The following is a 22404-nucleotide window of genomic DNA, read 5'->3' on the forward strand; positions in this document are numbered from 1 at the left end:
CCGAAGCCTCGGTGTCCGGGGGGTGACAGGTGGATGACAACCGTTTGGGAATGAATGGAGCTGTCAGCGACATCAGGCATCCTGGACAACGTTAACTTTTTAAAAAAATGTATTTTATTTGAAAGGCAGAGAGAGAGAGCCTTCCATCCACTGGCTCACTCCCCACACGCACAACCACCGGCACTGGGCCAGGCTGAAGCCAGGAGCCGAGTCTCCCACGCGGGTGGCTGGGGCCTAAGGACTCGGGCCGTCGTCCGCTGTTTTCTGGGCACATTAGCGGAAGTGGAGCAGCTGGGACTCGAACCGGCGCCCATACAGGGTGGCAGCGTCGCAGGTGGCAGCCTAACCCATTGTGCCAATCAGCCCCGTCTGCGGCCTGTCTGGATTAAACCCTCCGCTTGGTAACACTTGTGCGCTCCAAGTGTCCCCACCTTTCACGCTTGGTACCTCGTGTCGTTTTAGTCCCGCCCAGGTCCCACTGCCGAATGTGCTGCACTTTACTTACTCTGTCTTTTCCTGAAGGACCCCTGGTTGCCTACTCGGCTCCTGTGGGTCAAGATGATGGAGAGTGACTCCTGGATCGCAACAGTAAAATACGTCCAGTTTTATAAGACACTGCCCAAGCGGTCTTCCAAGACGGCTGTGTGCTTTGCGTTCCCACCAGCGACTTCCTGTTGCTCCACACCGTGTCTGTGTTTTGTCCATTCTGATAGGACGCAGTCTTATCTCGTGGCCGTTTGACTTTGTCATCATTTTCCTGATAATGAGTAACAGGCAGCATTCTTTGCATTCTCATTTGCCCTGTCTGTCTTCTTTGGTGAAGTGTCTGTTATGCTATGTTAAGTTTTATTGGGGGGGGTCTTCATTTGGATAATAGCCCTGTATCAGATACATATTCTGCGAGTATTCTCTTCTGGTCTGTGGCTGATCTTTTTATTCGCTTGACAGTGCGTCTTGCAGAGCAAGAAATACCAGGTCTAATGCAATCCTGTTTCAGCTCATTCTTCCTTGCCTTTGGTGCCATGCCCAGCTAGGAATCACCAAACTGAGATCACCCTGCTTCCCTGTTGTCTTCCAGACGTGCTCTGTTTCCTGCATTTGGGTCTCGGAGGCAGGGGAAGTTCATGTTTGCAGAGGATGTGTGGTGTGTGTCTAGACTCTGCTTTCGCAAGTGGATGTCCAGTGGTCGCAGTCCCGTTTGGTGAAAAGTTTATCTTTTCTCCCTTGTGTTGCCTTTGCCTCTTTCTCAAAACACAGTTCACGTGGATACGTAGGTCTCTCTCTCTCTCTGGGCTTCCTATTCTGTTCATCTGATCTATTTGTCTATTTGTTCACCAATCCCATATTATCTTGATACTGTAGCTTCATAGTACATCTTTAGAATTACTTTGTCGAGATCCACAAAACAACTCACTGGGATTTTGATTGAGAATGTGTTGAATCTATAATGAAGTTGAAAAGAACTATATCCTTTTTTTTTTTTTTTTGACAGGCAGAGTGGACAGTGAGAGACAGAGACAGAGAGAAAGGTCTTCCTTTGCCGTTGGTTCACCCTCCAATGGCCGCTGCGGCCGGCGCACCACGCTGATCCAAAGCCAGGAGCCAGGTGCTTCTCCTGGTCTCCCATGGGGTGCAGGGCCCAAGCACTTGGGCCATCCTCCATTGCACTCCCTGACCACAGCAGAGAGCTGGCCTGGAAGAGGGGCAACCGGGACAGAATCCGGTGCCCCAACCGGGACTAGAACTTGGGGTGCCGGCGCCACAAGGCGGAGGATTAGCCTAGTGAGCTGCGGCGCCGGCTAAGAACTATATCTTAAGATTGAGTTTTGTAGGGCTCTAAATGAATTGAGAGATAGTTGGGGCCAGCACTATGGCGTAATGGGTTAAAGCCCCGGCCTGAAGCGCTGGCATCCCATATAGGCGCCGGTTTTGGTCCTGGCTGCTTCTCTTCCAATCCATCTCTCTGCTGTGGCCTGGGAAAGCAGTAGAAGATGGCCCAAGTCTCTGGGCCTCTGCACCCATGTGGGAGACTGGGAAGAAGCTCCTGGCTCCTGGCTTTGGATCAGTGTAGCTCCGGCCGTTGCGGCCATCTGGGGAGTGAACCAGCCGATGGAAGACCTCTCTCTCTCTCCTTTTCTCTCTCTCTGCCTCTCCTGCTCTCTCTGTGTAACTCTTTCAAATAAATAAATAAATCTTTAAAAAAAGAAAGAGACAGTCCATATTCATGGATACAAAACTCAGTATTTTTAAAAGTTATTTGTATTTATTTGAAAGAGAGAGAGAGAACGCTTCCATCCATCTGCTGGTTCACTTCCCAAATGACCACATCAACCAGGGCCGGGCAGACCAAAGAAAGCCAGGAGCCAGGAGCCAGGAGCTTCATCCGGGTCTTCCACGTGGGTGCAGGGGCCCAAGCACCTGGGGATCGTCTGCTGCTTTCCCGCGCATTATCAGGGAGCTGGATCAGAAGTGGGGCAGCTGGAGGCTGGTGCTGGGGAGTAGTGGGCTAAGCCTCCGCCTGTGGTGCCAGCATCCCATATGGGCACCAGTTGGGCCATTGTAGCCACTGGGGAGTGAACCAGCAGATGGAAGACCTTTCTCTCTGTCTCTCCCTTTCTCTGTCTATAACTCTGCCTCTCAAATAAATTAATAAAATATTTTTTAAAAAAAGTGGAGCATCTGGGACCCAAACCAGCACTGATATGGGATGCAGGCACTGCAGGTGACGGTGTTACCTGCTACGCCACAGCGCTGGCCTAGACAACAATAATTTTAGTCGTTTTCAACAAACCAGAGTGTGACCTCCGTGTGACTTGCCTCTGAGTCACCTGGGGAGTTCATGTGGTTACAAACCCCTGGGGCCAGACCAGAATCTCCTAGGGTGGAACTGGTCAGTGCTCCCAAGTGGAGACACACACACAGTGTCTTTTAGCTCCACTCACCACTAAGGTGGCTTCTGTAAGGCGGGGTGCATGGAGAGACAGCCGTCAGCCGTCCCTGGTTCACTCCTGCAAGGCCTGCAGAGCACAGAGAGCTGGAATCCAGATGTTAAATGAGATAGATTTCGTGGAGGTAGACAGGGGCGGGGGCGGGTCAGGAAGACAGGGAGGGTGAGGGTCTGTGGCTATCCGCAGGGTGCTTCGGGGAAGGCAGACACGCGGTGTCTGGGTCCAGCTCTGGTGCTTGCCGTAAGGAGGCCTTGGAGGACGGGATTCCAGGCAGGGCGTCCAGCAGGTGCCAACCCCCAAGCCAGCTTGTGGTTGGAATGATGTCCAAGGACACGTGAGCAGCACAGCGGGCCAGCAGGTGCATCCGGGCGGTGACATCAGTCGGTTCCAAAAGACCCTGGGCCTGAGACCCACGGGAGAGGCTGAGCAGAGGAGCAGCCCCGCCAGCTTGGGTGTTCGTCAGCCCACTGGGGCGCCGACCCTCCTGTGGGAAGAGGGCGAGGGGAGGGCAGAACAGAGGCCGCTACGCCAGCAGGAGGGGCGTGGCTGTGCGAGAGGCAGGCGGAGGGCAGAGCCAGCAGGATCCGCTGGCAGACTGGCTGTGCCGTGGGAGGGAGAGAGTCAGGATACCTTCCAGGCTTTGAGCTTGAGTCCCTGGAAGATGGAGCTGGCTTCCAAGGAGATGGGGGTGACTCTGGAAGGAGCAGCTTTGGGGGTGCAGGGCAGGGAAGCTGGGGAATTCCATTCTGGCCAGGCCGGGTTTGAGTTGCGCCGTGTAGGCGGCCTGGCACTTGTGGTCCCCGTCGGAGCGGGGGGGGGGGGGGGGGGCTCAGGGCAGAGAGCGTAGGGCAGTACTGAACGATGCAGGACCTGAGGAATTCCCGGGGGGAATGCAGGTGGGCGCCCATGCAGCTTTCCTCAGGCTGCCTGTCCCACCCAGAGTTCAGAAAATCCGACACAGTTACCAGCACCCCAGGGAGCAGGAGAAGGGGCCAAGGGCGGGAGGAAGGTGGCGCAGGTGAGCAAGAGCCACTTGGGAGCCTGCCCTTGAAGGCAGACATTCCAGCCACAGGACTGTGTCTGCAGAGCAGGGGTAAGGTGGGGGGAGGCTCAGCCCCTGGCCCCCACACAGCCCCCGCCCTGTTGTGGCTTTTCTGCCCCCATGCTCCCCTTTGTGCCCTGCACTGTCTGCCACTCCCGACTCCCCCAGGCTGCTGGGTTTTGGCCAAGGAGGTAGGGAGATGACATCATCCAGCCACCCCCCACCCCGCCCCGAGACCAGAGAAGGCTCAGTGCCCTGTTCCTGCTCCAAGGCACAAGCTCACTACCCCCCCCCCCCCCCGCCCAGGGATTCGTGGGCCCTGGCGGGTGGTGGACAGAGCCTGTGTTGGAGTCCAGCCAGCCTGGGTTTAAAGCCCCTCCCCCCTCTGCTGCTTGCTGGCTTTGTGACTGATGTCTCAGAGCTGTCTCTCTGTTCATAAAGTGAGACTGGCCGGGCAGACATCTGGCACAGCAGCTTGGGTTACCGCTGTGTGAGGCTGGGGGCTGCCCCAGGCTTCCTCCAAGTCCTGGTTACTTTGTTTCCAATCCAGCTTCCGACTACACCGTGCACCTGGTGGGAAGGCAGAGGCGAGGGCTCCGATGCTTAGGCACGCGCCACTCACAGTGCAGCTCCAGGCTCCTGCTTTGGCCTGGCCCAGCCCTGGCGGTTGTGAGCATTTGGGGAGTGAACCAACAGATGCAAGATTCTCTCTCTTCCTCGTTCTGTCTCTTCTTTTCAGGTAAAATGAAAATAACTAAATAAAAATTTTAAAGTCATAAAGACCACCAATACCAAGGCACTTCAAGACGTCTGTGGATGGCTGGGCAGCTAGTCTGGGGTTAAAGCTCTGGTTAGCCTCCTGTGTCGGGGCTGGTGTTGTAGTGCAGCGGGGTAGGGCTGACGTGTGCAACGCCAGCATCCATGCGAGCACCAGTTCAAGTCCAGGCTGCCCCACTTCCAGTCCAGCGCGGTGCGCCGGCCGCAGCGGCCATTGCGGGGTGAACCAATGGAAAAAGGAAGACCTTTCTCTCTGTCTCTCTCTCTCTCACTGTCTAACTCTGCCTGTAAAAAAAAACAATAATAAATAAAATAAAAATTAAAAATTAACATCTTTAAATTCTACTTCCCATGAACTTTTTAACGTTTTATTTATGTGAAAAGCAGAGCAACAGAGAGGGGAGTACAAGAAGAAGAAGGGGGGGAATGGGGGGAGGAGGAGGAGGAGGGAGAGGGAGATCTTCCAACCACTGGCTCACTCCCAAAATGCCCACAGTAGCCAGAGCTGGGACAGGCTGCAGCCAGGACCCAGAACTCCATCCTGGGTGCATTAGCAGGAATCTGGATCAGAGCAGAGGCGGGTCTTGACCCCAGGCGCTCCTGTATGGGATGCCATCCCAAGCAGCGCCTTTAATCTGTCCTGCCACAACACCTGCCCCTGCACAAACTTTTTGAAGTAGGCTTTTCTGGGGCGGCCCTGTGGCGTAGCGGGCAAAGCTGCCACCTGCAGCGCCAGCATCCCATATGAGCAACTGTTCGAGTCCCAGCTGCTCCATTTCTGATCCAGCTCCTGCTAATGCACCCGGGAAAGCAATAGAGGATGGCACAGGTGCTTGGGCCCCTGCACCCACGTGGGAGACCCGGAGGAAGCTCCTGGCTCCTGGCTTCAGAATGGCCCAGCTCAGGCTGTTGCAGCCATCTGGGGAGTGAACCAGTGAACCCCTCTGTCTGTCTTCCTCTCTCTCTATAACTCTGCCTTCCAAATAAATCTAAAAAGAAAAAAAAAGAAGAAGCAGCAGCAGCAGGCATTTCTACCTCCCCTCCTCCTTTGCTGCCAGCAGGCCCATAGTGGGGCTGCCCGTGGGCTCCTGAGCTCCTACCCCAGTCTCCCCTGCCTGACTTCTCTGGACCAGAACACGGACCTCTCCCCGCTCCCTCCCTGCCCCCCCCCCCCCCCCGCGCCTCCCCAAGCGCCTCCTCCCTCCTGCTTTCTCACCCCTCTTCCTCTCTTCTCTCGGGACACACTTGCTTCCCCAGAGAGGTGCCTTGCCCTCTGCAGTCCTCAACTGCCCCCAAACACTCATTCACTGCCCCCCAAATCCCCAGGGATCAGCCACCCACAGGGGCAGCCGGGGGCTCCATGGATCGGGCTGCGGAGTGGCTGTCGGTTGTGGGGCGGGGGAGTCACAGCTGCCAGCTGCCAGGCGCCTGCGTTTGCACCACCCTCCAGCTGCTGCCTCCCAGGCGGCTGCCCCACACACGTGGCTGCCCAGGCCTCTCCGCTGGGTCCCCGCTCTGCGCTGCTCTCCCTGGCTCCTGCCTGTTCTCGGGCCTCCCCTCCTCACTCAGAAGTTTCTGGAAAAAGCATCCTATTCTGTGCCTGCCTCCTGGTGTCTCTGTCACTCACCCCAGCCCTGCCTCCTGGCTGCTGCCCAGCCTCCCTCCTCGGCCCCAGCACATTTCTCTGTCCCAGGCTCATCTGCTGGCCCTCTCTGCCATCCACTGCCTCTTCCTGAAAGCTCGGTTCTCTCCGTGGCTCCTGGGACTCCACAGCCCCTTATTGTTATAAAACGCCCACCGGGTTGGCCAATTAATGGCGGCACGCTGTTCAGATGGCACAAGGGGTGTGTGCAGCCCCTGCCCACCTCCTGGGACCCCAGGTTCCACACTGTGCGCTACCTGCCTTCAACACCAGGCTCCTCCTGGCCCAGGGCTCATGTTGTCCCCTGTGCCTGTCCCCTGCGTCCTGAGCCCACTCCTCCCCTTTCAGGTCCCTCACTCCCGTGGCTGGGCCAGGCACACTCTTGGTGGTGGTGGGGTCTCTTCCTCACCACGAGCTGTGGGCTCCCTAAAGTGGAGGATTCCCACTGCTGTTGTGGGGGCCAGACGCAACACTCAGGACACCCTGGAACAGCTGCTTCTCTGAAGTTCGGCTGTCACTGGGCACCCCGTATTGTTATATGCTAGACTTGGCAACCCCAACCTGCTCTAGCCTGGGGACCAGTGTCCAGCATAGTGTAGGCACCCAGCGAAGATCTGTTGATAGACTACCAGGCCGTGGTGGTGGCAGGAGAGGTGTGAGGGTGTCATTGGCCCCAAGAAGAGGTAGCAGGTTCCCTAGAGGGAGCAGCCCCGGAGCCAAAGCCGCCGCGAGTGTCAGGTCACAGCATTAGCCATCAGCCTCCTCCCTCCCCAAGGTGGCCTGTTGGGGTGCAATACTCAGGCTCCCTAAAACATCTGTCCAAGTCTCAACCCACTGGTACCTGTGCACGTGGCCTTATTTGGAAACAGGGTCCTTGCACATGTAATTAAGGATCTCAGGATGAGATCATCCGGGATTCAAGGTGAACCCTAAATCTAATGATGGCTTCCTTAGGAGAGGAGAGTGTGAATTGAGGCGCAAGCACGCACGCACGCACACACACACTCACACTCACACTCACAGAGGGAAGACAGGCACCGGCTGGAACGATGCAGCCACGAGCCAAGGAACACCAAGGAGCGAGGCACGGAACCAGCCGTGGGACCAACCCTGCCAGCACCTTGACTTCGGATTCCGGCTTCCAGAACTGACATGAGATAAATTGCTGTTGCTTGAAGCCATCTGCTCCGTGCTGCTCTATGACGTCGCCCTGGGGACCCGAGACACCGCCCGGGCTCCCTGACTCCCGGCCCCACCCTGCGAGCTCCCGCCTAGGGGGTGTTTGGCAGAGCGGTTCAGATGCCACTTGGGTTCCTGTTCCGGCTGCACTGTCCACCCCCGCCTCCCGCGCTACTGCACCCTGAGAGGCAGCAGGTAACGGCTCAAGTGCTTGGTTCCCTGCACTTGTGGGGGATACCTAGGTTGAGCTTCCGGCTCTTGGCTTCAGCCTGGCCCAGCCCCAGCTGTTGTGGGCGCCTGGGGAGAGAACCAGCAAACAGGAGGTCCTGTCTCTCTGACCCTGTCTCTCTGCCTTTCAAATGAATCGAGTAAACAAATGTCTTTTTTTTTTTTTTTTTTTTTTTGACAGGCAGAGTTAGACAGTGAGAGAGAGAGAGACAGAGAGAAAGGTCTTCCTTCTGTTGGTTCACCACCCAAATGGTTGCTACAGCCAGCGCACTGTGCTGATCCGAAGCCAGGAGTCAGGTGCTTCTCCTGGTCTCCCATGCGGGTGCAGGGCCCAAGGACTTGGGCCATCTTCTACTGCCCTCCTGGGCCACAGCAGAGAGCTGGACTGGAAGAGGAGCAACCGGGACAGAATCTGGCGCCCCAACCGGGACTAGAACTCGGGGTGCCGGCGCTGCAGGTGGAGGATTAGCCTAGTGAGCCGCGGTGCCGGCCTCGAGTAAACAAATTTCTAAAAAAGATTCTTCCTGGGCTGGCACTGTGGCACAGCAGGTTAAACCACTGTCTATAGTGCCCGCATCCCACATGGGCTCAGGTTCCAGTCCCGACTGCTCCACTTCTGATCCAGCTCCCTGCTGATGTGCCTGGAAAAACAGCAGAAAATGGCCCAAGCGTTTCAGCCCTGGCACTCAGGTGGGAGACTGGATGGAGATCTTTTTTTTTTTTATAATTTTAATTTTTTTAATTTATTTTTATTTTTTTGACAGGCAGAGTGGACAGTGAGAGAGAGAGACAGAGAGAAAGGTCTTCCTTTGCCGTTGGTTCACCCTCCAATGGCCGCCGCGGCCGGCGCGCTGCGGCCGGCGCACCGCGCTGATCCGATGACAGGAGCCAGGAGCCAGGTGCTTTTCCTGGTCTCCCATGGGGTGCAGGGCCCAAGCACCTGGGCCATCCTCCACTGCACTCCCTGGCCACAGCAGAGAGCTGGCCTGGAAGAGGGGCAACCGGGACAGAATCCGGCGCCCCGACCGGGACTAGAACCTGGTGTGCCGGCGCCGCTAGGTGGAGGATTAGCCTAGTGAGCCACGGCACCGGCTCTGGATGGAGATCTTGACTCCTGTCATCAGCCTGCTCCAATCCCTGCTGCGGCTGTTTGGGGAGTGAACCAGCAAATGGAAGATCTCTCTCTCCCCCTCTCCCTGTGACTCAGCCTTCCAAATAAACAAGCTTTTTTTAAAATTAAAATTAGGGGCCTGAGCTGTGGCATAGGGGGCTGGGCCACCGCCTGCAGTGCCTGCATCTCATATGAGCGCCAGTTTGAGATCTGGCGGCTCCACTTCCAATCCAGCTCTCTACTGTGGCCTGGGAAAGCAGTGGAAGATGGCCCAAGTCCTTGGGCCCCTGCACCTGCGTGGGAGACCCGGAAGAAGCTCTTGGCTCCTGCCTTTGACTGGCCCAACTCTTGCTGTTGTGGTCATTTGGGGTATGAACTAGCAGATGGAAGATTCTGTCTCTGTCTCTCTCTCTTCCCTCTTAGCCTTTCAAATCAAACAATACATCTTTTTGAAGAGACACTACAGCTTGTGGATGGCTCCTTCTGCGGGGCCAGCTGCCATGCTGTCAGGACGCGCAAGCAGCACCCTGCACAAGCCTGCCAACAGCCAAGCCTGCTCGCTAAGTGCGTGGGACCGCCTTGGAGGAGGATTGCCCACCAAGCTTGGATCTGGCCAAGCTTTCAGATGACTGAAGTCCAAGCCAGCCTAGTGACGGAGACCTCGCAGGGAACCTCAAGTTGGAGCCAATCAATTAAAATCACTTCTGGGGGGCCAGCGCTGTGGCGTAGCGGGTAAAGGGGCCGCCTGCAGTGCCGGCACCCCATATGGGCGCTGGTTCGAGTCCCGGCTGCTCCACTTCCAATCCAGCTCTCTGCTGTGGCTTGGGAAAGCAGTAGAAGACGGCCCAAGTCCTTGGGCTCCTGTTACCCACGTGGGAGGCCTGGAAGAAGTTCCTGGTTCCTGGCTTCAGCCAGAGCCTTGCAGCCATCCAGGGGCTGAACCAGCAGATGGAAGACCTCTGTCTCTCTCGTAGCTTTGACTTTCAAAAAAACAAAAAACAAAAAACAAAAAAACAAACAAACAAAAAAAAGGAAATGGGGTCATGTGTTCAGCAGAAGGTCATTAACACAAGGCCCAGATGAGATCTCAGGCCCCTGTTCTGCCCGCTGGGCCCTCAGGCCCCGCCCCTGGCAGCGGAAGCCAATAGCAGGCAACCGTCGGTGGCTGGAGGCAGTGGTGACCGCCAGCGTTGCGGAGCACAGAACGAGGAGAGCCCGGACGGCTTAAACAGCAGAGGCTGCAGCCCGCGGCTCCGGCGGCCCCCAGCCCCAGGGGGGAGCGTGCCCAGGGTGGGCTGGCCCCTCTCCCCCGTCTGTGGAGGCAGCCTCCACGCTCACGCGACCTGCTCTCGTTTCCAGCTTTCGCCCTCTCCAAAGGACCCTACTCGGGCTTGCTTTATTACTATTTTTGTTTGAGAAGAGACAGACACCGGCTCACTCCTCAGCCTGCAGCCGGAACTCCATCCGGGTGGCCCACACGGGTGGCAGGAACCCAGTCACCCAGGGAGCCACCGGGGCTCCCTCGCAGGGTCTGGGCGCAGCACCCCGGTCTCCGCGGCTCCATCAGGCTCCCTGCCCCCGCCCCCGGTGAACAGACGTGAACTGCGGTCTCTGTGAAGCCCTGGATCCGCCACAGCGAGGCCCGCGGGCCAGCAGCGGAGGCCTGCTCAGCCACTGTCATCCCAGACCAGTCATGCCTGGGGCTGTGACTTCCGGTCATCTCTGGCCAGGGGCGCCTGGGGGCTGTGACTTCCGGTCCCGAGCGCACGTCTGCCAGGGAGGAAGGCTGCCCCCTCACCGGCCACGCCTCCTGTCCGTACTTCTGCCAACAGGTGTTTCTGGACGGTGAGCGCGCAGAGGGGCACGGGGCGCGCAGTGGCCACTCTGGTGTCCCCGCTGGCCTCACTCGCTCTCGCTGGCAGCCGCGGTGTGAACGTGACGCTGTTGAGAGGCGGGGCCTTGCTTGGAAGGCGGCCCCTTTGTGAGAGGGATTAGCTGACCTGGTGAAGGGGCCTGGTGCAGGGAGCCGCCGACTCCCGCCCTCCCGGCTTCTACCGTGTGAGGGCGCGTCGGGGTGCACTGCGGCGTCTGGGGGGCTTTGACCCCGGCCTCGCCAGCTTTGCCATAGCAGCGTGGTCACTGCCAGAGACCCAGCTGGGTGCAGGCAGGTGGCAAGCGGAGGTCCCTGGAGGGCCCAGCAGGTGACCTGGAGCACAAACAGCCCCCTTGGTCAGGGGCTCCTGGGAGGGGCATGGGCGCACTCAGGGATTCCCAGGAAGATACCTGACATGGAGAAAGCCCCAGCCTCCTGCCCCTCCCTTCCCTCTTGGAAATTGTCCGCGGTGAAGATGGGATGTTTGGAGCAGCTGCAGCCATCTAGTGACCAGGAGGGGAAGTCTGACACAGGCAAGGGGCAGCGCTGAGAAAAGGAGACCTTGAGGACCCTGGGCCTCTGTCAGTGGCGACCTTGACCTCCACACTGCTTAGGGGACTGCTGGGTTCAAACCCTCATTATGTGGCTGGTCCCCTCCTGCAGCCATGCACAGCCTCACAGGAAGGGAGGGGATACCCTGACAGGAGCACCTGGCTCCCAGCTCCGCCACCTCGGGCTGCGTGGGCTCAGGCAGCTGAGCGGTTGCAGGCTCCGCTTCTCACCTGCAAGACAGCGCTGAAAGTGCCCGGGGAGGCGAGGTCCACAGCGGCAGGTAGAAAGAGCATTCAGTTTATTTAACGGTTTTTTAAAAATTATTTATTTCTTTGATAGGTGGAGTTACAGAGTGAGAGAGAGACAGAAAGGTCTTCCATCTGCTGGTTCTTTCTCCAAATGGCCGCAATGGCCTGAGCCGAGCTGACCCGAAGCCAGGAGCTTCTTCTGGGTCTCCCACATGGGTGCAGGGGCCCAAGCACTTGGGCCATCTTCCACTGCCTCCCCAGGCCAAAAGCAGAGAGCGGAATTGGAAGAGGAGAAGGTGGGACTTGAACCGGTGCCCATATGGGATGCTGGCACCGCAGGTGGAGGTCAGCCTACTCCGCCACAGCGTTATTAAGCACCTACTGCGTGGCAGGCAAGGCTGCAGCTCGCCGAGCCGTCGTCACCTGCAGCTTCTCAGGATACACATTAGCAGGAAGCTAGAAACAGAAGTGGCGCTGGGACTTGAACCCTTGAACCCAGGCGTGATATGGGATGCAGGTGACCCAGCGGGGGTCCTAACCTGTACGCCAGACACCAGCCTTGGCTTTCCCCCAAGGTCACAGGTGGCAGCCAAGGCTCCCGGGCCCAGTTTCCAGGGCTGTGCCCCATCCGTACTGCAAGCTGACCCAGTGTGGGGGGGGTGTCTCTGTTCCACTTCGGAACCAATCATGGTGTCTGGAGCCTTGGGCTCCCCAAACAAGGCAGGGGGCATGGGGACGGGCATTTGGTGCTGTGGTTAACACGTGGCGTTGGACACCCACTCCCAGGCAAAGGGCCTGGCTTGAGTCTTGACTTGGCTTCCCGTTCCAGCTCCCTGCTAACGTGCACCCTGAGTGACAGAAGCTGATGTCCCAAGTACTTAGGTCCCTGCAGCCCACGTGGGCGACCTGCATTGAGCTCCTGGCTCCTGCTTTCAGCCTGGCCCAAGCCTGGCTGTTGAAGGGATTTGGGGAGTGAACCAGCAGGTGGAAGATCTGTCTCTGTCTAAAACAAACAGTTAAAGAAGAAGTGGAGGGTGTGGCTCTCAGGAGACGTTAATCGCGTTAATCCAAGGATAATGAGGCGGAAGAAGGCCTTGATCAGATTGGGTGTCAGAGCACTCCGGCTGCTGAAGAACAGATTAGGAGAGGACAAGAGGGGCGGCCGGGAGGCCAGCTGGAGGCTCTTTCTGGGACGGGATGAGGCCAGGGCAAGGCAGCCGGGGTCCGGCCCTGGCAGGAAGGGAAGGAGAGGGAGGGGGTGCTCGGGATCTCGGTGGGGGCAGGGAACGGGGCAGGCTGGGCACACGGTGGTGAAGACCCTGAGAGCAGTTTTGGGGAGGGGGCCAGTCGTGCCTGTGGCAGAAGGGCCCTTGGGCTTCGGTAACGGAGGCTGGTGGCCCTGGCGAGAACAGTCTGTGTGAGGGTTTTGGGCGTGAGTAGGAGGTGAGGACCAGGAGAGGGAGGTGTGAACAGCTCTTGGAAGAAGTCTAGCTTAAAAAAACCAAAAACCAAAAAAACAAAACCCGGGGCAGTGGCTTTGGCGGGAAGGGGTATCCAAGGTGAACTTGGGAGGGAGGGCGGGACGGATGGGGGGGCGGGTAAGCATGTCAGGAAGGCAGGGCTTTAGCAGGTGGATGTGTGAAGGCTCCACCCCTGTGGGAGGGGCAGCGAAGTGAGGTGCGCAGAGTGGGTAAGGGGGGCATGGGGAGCCCCGAGTGGTTGCTTTGAGGGGCAAGGGATGTCCACGTTAGAGAGATGGAAGGAGCTGAATCGGTCACAGGCCACGGAGGGGTTTCCTTGTAGACAGTCTCAAGTGGCAGGTGGGGGGGGCAGGACCACGGGGAGGGGAGGTGGGAAGGGTGCTCGCGGCCAGGCCAGAAGCCCTGGGAGTACCTGGCAGAGCGGAGCTCAGGTACCAGCCATTGTCGTGCTAAGGGAGGCGCTGGGCACGGGGCGTGCTGCAGGGGGCACTCGAGGGTGGCGGGCAGCCGTGTATCTGCACCCGGCCTGGGTCTGTGCTCCTGGGCCTGCCTGGTGGGCTGCTCCCGCGTGTGTGTCCCCCGGCCCGGCCTCTAGGGGCCTCTGCTGCACCTGACCTTGATGCGGGCGGCTCTGGGGCAGGACTTGCCGGGGACGGACCTAGGGTCCAGGGGACTCCAATGGCCCAAGATGACCGCGACCCAGGCACTCTCCCCGCGAGCGTGGGCTCCCTGGGGTGCCCCAGGCTCAGCCTCCATAAGCGTTCATCTGTGCCCAGGCGGAGGTGGGACCCCCGCCTCGGTCCACGCCGACACCGCCAGAGGGCGCAGCTGTTGCCCAGGTGAGGCCCTCTTCCCAGTTTCCGTAGAAACCAGGCGGGCTCCTGGGTCTGGAAGCCACCCCCTCGCGGAGCCGGGGAGGCCCCCGTCGCCTTCCGTCTGTCTCCGCCGAGGTCTCGCTGACCCTTCCTCCCCGGTACGCGCCCGGCCCAGGGAGTCAGGTTTCGTCGGCGTGGGCGTCAGGAAGCCGGGGTCTCCTCGCTGACCTCCCGCCTGGGCCTGCTCTGCGCTCCTCCAGCGCCACCCCCCTAGATGGGCCGCCTGCCTGCCCCCCAGGCCGCCCCCGCCCAGCCACCCGGTGCGGAGGTGCAGCCGATCCCCGGACTGCCACCTCCGTCGCCACCTCAGCCTCAGCTAGCGCGGGGGTGGCGGGCTGGGGTGGGGTGGGGGCCGTGGGAGGGCGGCACCTGGGCTTGCCAGGGGGCCCCAGTGGGTCTGAGGGCAGGGAGGGGCCGAATTCCTGTCTAGGCTGGAATGAGCCGCCCAGGGGGGCGGGGGGCTCACCAACTCCTCCCGCTGCCTAGCCCACCGCCTCCATCTCCCCATCCTAACCTCCCTGCAGGCCCGCCCCCTCCCCAGCCGGGTTTCTAACCCCCCCCCCCCACGCGCCAGCCTCCCCCACCCCCCAGCCTGCCTCCTTCCCCAAGTTTAGCCCCTTGGCGTGGCCTCGGTCGGCCTGGCCTGGGTCCCGGCTCCACACCGCAGCGGCCAGCCCCGCTGGGCCAGGGCTCGGGACAGTCCCAGTCTGTCTGGCAGAGCTGGCGCGCCCGGGATTGGCTGGAGCTGCCCCCGCCTTAGGGAGGAGGGGGCGCCAGGGGAGCCCGGGTGGCTCACCAAGGTCACTCTCCATTTCTTTGCCAGCATCCTGAGCAACCTTTGTCCTCTCCGCCTCACCTCGAGGAGGGCGGCCAGGCGAGATGCCCCGCAGGCTGGGCGCCGCGGAGCTGGCACAGAGAAGGGCCACTGGGGCAGGCAGCAGCCACCGAGAGCCTGGGTGCTGAGAACACAGCAGGGACCCGGGGGACCAGGGCAGGGCCACAGCCCAGCAGGGAGATGGGCAGGACAATCGCACCAATCAGTGCGGGGCTCTGGCCTGGGCCCGGCAGCCTTGCCCTGGGGGGGCCCAGGGTAAGGAGCCCCTCCTGGCTGCAGCGAGGGAGGGGTTCAGGCCCAGGCCTAGGTGGGGGCTGAGCGAAGCCTCAGTCTCCCAGATCACTGGCTTGCTGCCCAGCACCCACAGCCTGGTCCCCAACCCCCAAAAAGAAGGCACTCCCTACAGAAGGAAGAAATGGCGGGGAGGGCTTTCCCGGGAGAGTAGCGGCTCTCCCCAAGCGCGCAGGGGGCCTCAGGGGGGCGGGGGACCCCGTTCTGGTGCCACTGTGTTCACAGCCCGGCTGGAGGAGAGGAGGGGCTGTCTCCCTCTCTCTCCACCCACACCCTCCTGTTCCTGACCACGTGGGGGAATATAGTTCCTGACCTGGGGGCTTGGGGAGCCAGGGAAAGGTGGAAGGGATTGGGGGGCTACAGCTAGAGCCCTCCTGGTAGCACAGCCCCGCCCCACAGCCCCAGGGTGGCAGGGAGGGGCTGCTGTCTCTTTAAGAGCCATCAGGCTGCTGGGAGCAGATGGCCAGGCCGGCCTGGGCCCCTTGTCCTTTGTGTGGCTCCGCACAAAAGAGGGGGCCAGCTGGGGAGGGGGCGGCTGCAGCAGGTGGGAGGGGTGGGGCCTTGCCCCTCCCCCTCCTAACCCTGTGCCCTTGCCCCCAGGGAAGGAGGTTGCACACTAGGAACCTGCTTCCTCCTGCTGGACACTGTGTCCCCCCAGTCACCCACAAACTCAAGCCATGCTGTAGCCCAGCCCCCCAGACACAAACCTCACCGCACCAGGGCCCAGGAACCCCCTACACCCCAGGGACTTAGCTTCCACTCCCAGCTTCCTCCTCCTTTGGCCCCAAGTGCTTGTTCCAGACATAAGTGAGAACCGAATTAGGATCCCGGGGTGGGGTGGGGTGGGGGGTGGGGAGTGTGTCCTGGGGATCCAGGCTCCGAGACCGGCTGTGCCTGGGCCAGCCTTGGCGGAGGAGGCCAGAAGTGGGCTTGATGCTCAGACCTCAGACCCTGGGGGGAGTCTGCCAAGGAGGCAAGGGGTGGGGGAGGGTCTCCATCAGAGGCCAGGCCTCACCCTGGGGCAGGGGCCAGGGCGGGAGAGCGTGGTGTGCAGCCGTGGTGGCCAGGCTGGGGCTGGGGAGGGATGGCACTGGGTGGGTGGGGGCTGCTCAGCCTGGGAGCGGCCCTCTTTGCTCTGCCCGGCTCTTGGTCCCTTCACTGTCCTGTGTCCAGACCTCCCTGCCCTAGGGCCTGCTGCCCAGTCCAGGATTTCAGAAGAGGAAAAAAGGACCTGCAGTCCTGGCCGAGGTGTGGCGGCAACGTGGCTGCTGGCTGGGTGGCCCCGTGTGGCCCGACAACACGGCAAAGCGGGTGGGGTCGGCTGGCTGTGCCCAGCCACCCGCGGGAGCCCCCAGGAACAGGCGGCCCAGCCGGGTCGTGGCCCGACCGCAGGACCGGGCCGGTCAGCCGCAGGCCGCGGGTGGGGGCGGGGATCCCTGGCAGGGCCCCGGGCCGCTTCTAAATTTAGGAATCTGATTACAGAGTGGCCAAGGAAGGGAAGGGAGAGGAGGGCGCGAGCGCAGGCTGGGCTGGGGCCGGGCACCGCGCGTGTGCCCGGCGGAGGTGCGTCCGGGAGCCCTGCGCGCGCGGGGGCTCCGGCCTGTGTGCGGCGCAGCACGTGCCCCGGGCGGCGGGGCTGGGCACGGGCGCAGCCGCCCCGGTGTGCGCGCTGGCTCTTTGTGTGCCTGGCAGGGTGGCTGGCTCGGGCTTTCAAAGTCTCTGCCCACCCCTCCCCCACCTCCGTCTGTGCCTCTCTACCCGCTTCCCTGTCTGTCACTCTGCCCGTGCCTGTCGGGGGGAGGGGGATGCCGCCTCCAGCTGGGGTGACGGAGACCCTGCTCCCTGCTCCCCCCGCAGCCCAGACCTCCCCGCTGGGGTCCCACTGCCCACCCCTGAGCTCGGGAGGCCGCTGTGTTGGGGTGAACACTGCACCAGTTAGAGGGAATTGGGGTGACCCCTGGGGACCCACAGATCCACCAGAAGCCCGGCTCTGGCCCAGAAGCTCCTGGAGAAATTCGTGGCTCGCCAGTCCGGCCTCCCTATCCGTCTGGCCCCCAAGGGCGCATGAAGGGGGGGTCCCCCTGCGGAAGGAGGGGTGGGAGTTCCTTGGCAGGAAGGGAAATGGAAGGAAAAGCTGGGCTCCACCCGGGCGGGCGGGCGGCCTCTGGGCCCCCAGGGCAGGCGGCAGTAACCCGAGCCCACTGATGTGTGCGCGTGGGTGGGGCTGACCCCCGGCTACTCCTGGGGGGCAGCCGGTCTCCCCCTCCCCCGGGGGCAAGTCTGGGAGCCCGGGGACGCCGGGGGGGGGGGGGGTCCAGCCGAGGGCCGCGCTCCCCACCCCGGGCCTGACCCCACCCCCTGGAGGTCTGGCCCCCGCCCCAGGCCCCGCCCCCCGGGCCCTCCCTCCCACCCCAGGGCCAGATGTTCAGCTGGCGGAGGCATCGGCTGGGGGAGGGGTGCTGAGGCCGCAGCCGGCACTACTTCCCTGCGAGCAGCTTCATTGTGTGCGCGAGGAACCGAGCGGCGGCGGCGAGGGAGCGAGCGGCGGCAGCCCGAGCGCGCCGGGGAGAGCGAGCGAGCGGGCGAGCGGGCGAGCGAGCGCGCCGGGGAGGGTGCGAGGCGGCGCGGCGCCGGCGGCCGCGCTCCGCCCGCCGCCCGCAACTCTGCCCCAGCGCCGCGCCGTGCGCGCCGTCCCGCCGCCGCCAGCGCCGGGTGCCGTCGCGGGCAGGGGTCTGGCCGGGACGGGGGTCCCTGCTGGGGGACTGGGGCATCCCTGGCGCAGCCGGGAGGTGCGGCGGCGGGGTGGGGGCGCGCAGATTGCACTGCGGCACCCGCCCGCGGAACGGCGCCGGTAGGCGGGCGGTGGGGTCCCCAGGCGCCCCGCGAGCAGCGTGCCCCGACTAAATCCGGGGGACCCCTGACCCCCAGGGGCGCCCGGCGCGAGCGCTCCCCAGCCGCGCCGGACCCTGTGCTCCATTCCCCTGCGCACCCCACTTCTGCACAAACTTTTTCTGACGCCCTCGCCCGTGGGGGTCGCGGAGAGCGCGCCGGGGCTGCCCGCTGGGTGCGCGCCCCCGCCGGACCCGAGCCACGCTGACCTCCCGCCGCTCGTAGCCCTCAGTGGCGACCTCTCCAGGCCGGGCCGGGCACGGCACCCGCGGCGAGCGCGGCTACCCCGGTCGCTCTCCCGAGGCTCCCGCGCCCCCTGGGGCAGCCGGGCGGGGTAATGCCCTCGGTGATGGAGAAGCCGAGCGCGGGCTCCGGCATCCTGTCCCGCAGCCGGGCCAAGACGGCGCCCAACGGCGGACAGCCCCACTCGGAGGATGACAGCAGCGAGGAGGAGCACTCGCACGGTGAGCCGGGCGGCCGAGGGTCCGAGGCGCGCTGGCCGCGAGGGCGCGCGGTGGGGGCGGCGGTGGGGATGCAGAGGGCAGAGTTGCCGACGGCGGACCTGATGGTTCCTGGCCGCCCCGCTCCTCTCCCAAGCCTGGGCTGCCGACACGGGGAGTCTGGAGGCCGGGCCCTGGCTGCGTGGAGGCGGTGCTGCCCGCCCCGCCCTGCCCTGCCCTGCCCTCCGTCCCCGAGGACCCAGGCCTGGGTACCGCATACCTTGACCAGTTTGCATGGAATTGAGGTCTCCTGGGGCTGGGGCTGGCGAGACCCCTCCACGTGGAGCCCAGCGGCTCATGTGGTGGGGAGGAGCCATGGGCGCCCTGCAGGGCTGTGGTCCAGGTCTGGGGGCTGCCCTCCAACCCCACCCCGTACCCCCGGCCGGAACAAAGCACCCTGCTTGGCCTGGGCTCCAACACTGTCTCCTGTGTCCCCCTCCCCTTCTCCCCCGCCCCCACTCCGGCCCCCACGGCGGTGACTAGGCAGGGTCATTCCGTGGCTCAGGGTGGCAGAGGGGAAGATGAGGGAGAAGTGGGGCTCGGGGGTGATGAGGGCCCTGGGTGGTCAAGAAGGAGAACTCGGGGCCAGCACCTCGCCCGCCACATCTCCCTGGAGGCCTGACCCCCCCCCCCCCCCCCCCCGGGCTCCACAGACAGCATGATCCGCGTCGGAACCAATTACCAGGCGGTCATTCCGGAGTGCAAGCCCGGTGAGTGCAGTGCAGGCTGGGAGTGGAGGGGTGGAGGTCCGCAGCGGTGGGTGGGCCGCCCCCGGGGCGCTGTGCAGTTCCCTGCCCCTGGTGTCTGCCCCTGCTTCCCTGGGGGCCTCCCCTGCCAGGCTGCACTCCCCTGCCGCCCTCTGGCCTCGCGTGGGCTGAGCGAGTGTCTCCGTGGCCTTTCAGAGAGCCCGGCTCGCTATAGCAACAAGGAGCTGAAGGGGATGCTAGTGTGGTCGCCCAACCACTGCGTGTCAGATGCCAAGCGTGAGTGGGGCGGGCCCTGCCCCCTGCACGGGTGGGGGCGGACCCCTGGGGGGGCTGGGTAGGGGCCGAGGCCCCCTCCTCCTCCAACCCGGCCCTCCCGCCCCTGCAGTCGACAAGTACATTGCCATGGCCAAGGAGAAGCACGGGTACAACATCGAGCAGGTGAGCCCGCGCCCCGAGGCTTTGGGGCACGGCTGGGCCGGTGCGAGGGGCCGCCGAGCCTCAGGTGCCCCTTCTCCCCGGCCAGGCTCTGGGCATGCTGCTGTGGCACAAGCACGATGTGGAGAAGTCGCTGGCCGACCTGGCCAACTTCACCCCGTTCCCCGACGAGTGGACAGTGGAGGACAAGGTGCTGTTCGAGCAGGCTTTTGGCTTCCACGGCAAGTGCTTCCAGCGAATCCAGCAGATGGTAAGAGCCTTGCCGCCGGCCCTCGCTTCCCCACCCCCACCTGCCCTGAGCCCCGGCCTCTGGCCTTGCCTCTGCCAGCTGCCCGACAAGCTGATTCCCAGCCTGGTGAAGTACTACTACTCCTGGAAGAAGACTCGCAGCCGAACCAGCGTGATGGACAGGCAGGCGCGGCGGCTGGGGGGCCGCAAGGACAAGGAAGACAGGTGGGCGGCACGTGGGTGGGCGCCGGGTGGGAGCGGCCGGTGTGCCCGGCCTCTGGTCATCCCTTCCCTGGCCCCTGTGTCAGCAGTGATGAGCTTGAAGACGGACGAGGAGCCGTGAGTGAGGGAGAGCCCGACGCTGGCGACCCCAAGAGAGAGGTGAGGCCCCGGAGCCGGGCTGGCCGCGCCTGCCTGCCGCCTGCCCCTCCTCCGGCCCCGCCCTACCTGCCTCCTCTCTCTTGCCTGCAGCCTGTGCCCTCTCGGCCCCTAAATGCCCGCCCGGGGCCTGGGAAGAAGGAGGTACAGGTGTCTCAGTACCGCCACCACCCTCTGCGCACCCGGCGGCGCCCACCCAAGGGCATGTACCTGAGCCCCGAGGGCCTCACGGCCGTGTCAGGAAGTCCGGACCTGGCCAGCCTCACGCTCCGAGGGCTCGACTCGCAGCTCATCTCCCTCAAGCGCCAGGTAGGGGTGGGGAGAGGAGAGGACTGTGCCAAGGGGGCAGGCAGGCAGCACGGGGTTGGGGGGGGAACCTGAGCAGAAGGGAGACCTGAGCAGGTGCCAGGCCTGGCCCCGGCTCCATTTTCCGGGACTCGCCTTCCTCGGGCTCCTTTCTGGGCCGCGGTAAAGGAGTGGTGTGTGAGGAGCGTCCTGCTGCGCGGGGTGCCCTGGGGGCCCAGGTGAGGGCTGGGGGTGGCGGTGGTGGGGCTGCCGTCCCCTCCCCACTGCGCCGCTGGCCTTCCAGGTCCAGAGCATGAAGCAGACCAACAGCAGCCTGCGCCAAGCCTTGGAGGGCGGCATCGACCCGCTCCGCCCCCCGGAGGTAAGGCTGCGAGGGGGCCAAAGGGCGGCTTCTCCCTGGAGTCGGCGCAGAAAGGGGGGTTGTGCTTGGGGAGCAGGGCTTCTGTCTCCGCATATCCGAGAGTCTGAGGAGTGCCACTCCTTGCCCTCCAGGCCAACACCAAGTTCAACTCCCGCTGGACCACAGATGAGCAGCTTTTGGCTGTGCAAGGTGGGTTAGACCCCGGGGAGAAGAGAGGCCCCCAGGAACCTTCCAGGAGCCCGGAGCAGAGGGGACAGAGCTGGGAAGTGACTGGCCCTCAGGGACACTGACGCTCCGCCCCGTGTGGCCTCTCGCAGCCATCCGGAGGTACGGCCGAGACTTCGGCGCTGTGGCGGAGGTGATCGGGAACAAGACGCTGACACAGGTGAAGACGTTCTTCGTGAGCTACCGGCGTCGCTTCAACCTGGAGGAGGTGCTACAGGAATGGGAGGCTGAGCAGGACGGGGCTCCTGGAGGGCCAGGCCCCGTGGAGGAGGCCAGGAGAGGGGCCCCCGCCCCGGCCCCTGCGCCCGCCCCCGCGCCGGCTCCAGAGGAAGACGACGAGGTGAGAAAGGGCGAGCCGGAGCCCTCAGAGGCTCTGTGTGCCTGCCCGCCCTGGGCCCAGTGACCGTTCCTCTCCCTTTGCCTTCAGGTCCAGATCACATCTGTGTCGACATCTGTGCCCCGCGCCGTGCCCCCGGCACCACCCCCACCGCCACCGCCCACCTCGCTGTCGCAGCCGCCCCCGCTGCTAAGGCCGCCCCTGCCCACGGCTCCCACCCTGCTGCGCCAGCCCCCTCCACTGCAGCAGGGCCGCTTCCTCCAGCCCCGGCTGGCCCCCAACCAGCCCCCGCCACCTCTCATCCGCCCTGCGCTGGCTGCCTCCCGCCACAGTGCCCGGCCTGGCCCTCAGCCTCCCCCAACCCTGATCGGAGCCCCTCTGGAACCTCCAGCACCCTCACTCTGAGCCCTGGGGGTCTCCCTCTGCTGGACGTCCCTGGGCATCTCTGAGGACAGACAGAAAGGACCAGGGCTCTTGCCAGGCCTTTCAAAGACCCAGTGCTGGGGTTGGCACAGCCTGGACCTGTGGGTTCTGCCTGTGTTCCTGGCAGCCGAGCCCGACTGCTTCCTGGCTGGGACTGGATTCCCGGCTGCCGCCTGGCCTGCAGGGGCTTGGCCTTGTGCTCAGGGGCCGGTGACCTTAGTGTGTGGGAGAGAACAGTTTGGGGCAATGGCTGTTCTCATTCCCATCCCTTTAGCAATAAGTCTGGGGTGAGGCGGGAGGGCCGTGAGGGGGTGGGCGGGCAGAGGGGCTGGGCGGGGGCTCTGTCGCTCTCAGGGTGCCCACCGAGCTCACCCCCCACAAAGCTTGCAGAGGGGGGGGTAGGAACTTATGCAGACATGGGTTTATTTTTCAACATTTTTAAAAAATAATAAAACGAACCTCCCAAGCTCTGGTGTCTCTTGCCCTTTTGGTGTAAGGGCCCTGAGGGTGGGAGGGGCTGGACCCACCCCCCC

General features: G+C 62.9%; 1 protein-coding gene across 1 annotated transcript; it reads left to right on the forward strand.

Moving 5' to 3' along the window:
- The first annotated feature begins 17567 nt into the window (after positions 1-17567).
- On the forward strand, positions 17568-22337 carry RCOR2 (REST corepressor 2). The gene is made up of 12 exons (XM_008274327.5): positions 17568-18435; positions 19125-19181; positions 19374-19454; positions 19564-19616; positions 19702-19863; positions 19942-20066; positions 20153-20222; positions 20313-20528; positions 20809-20886; positions 21018-21075; positions 21204-21451; positions 21539-22337. Exons 1-12 carry the CDS (start codon positions 18309-18311, stop codon positions 21851-21853), a joined length of 1590 nt encoding a protein of 529 aa, XP_008272549.3. The 5' UTR covers positions 17568-18308; the 3' UTR covers positions 21854-22337.
- The last annotated feature ends 67 nt before the right edge of the window (positions 22338-22404 follow it).

This window comes from Oryctolagus cuniculus, chromosome 1 (assembly GCF_051225735.1).
Source record: "Oryctolagus cuniculus isolate XC-2025 breed Fujian yellow rabbit chromosome 1, ASM5122573v1, whole genome shotgun sequence".
Lineage (NCBI taxonomy): Eukaryota > Metazoa > Chordata > Mammalia > Lagomorpha > Leporidae > Oryctolagus > Oryctolagus cuniculus.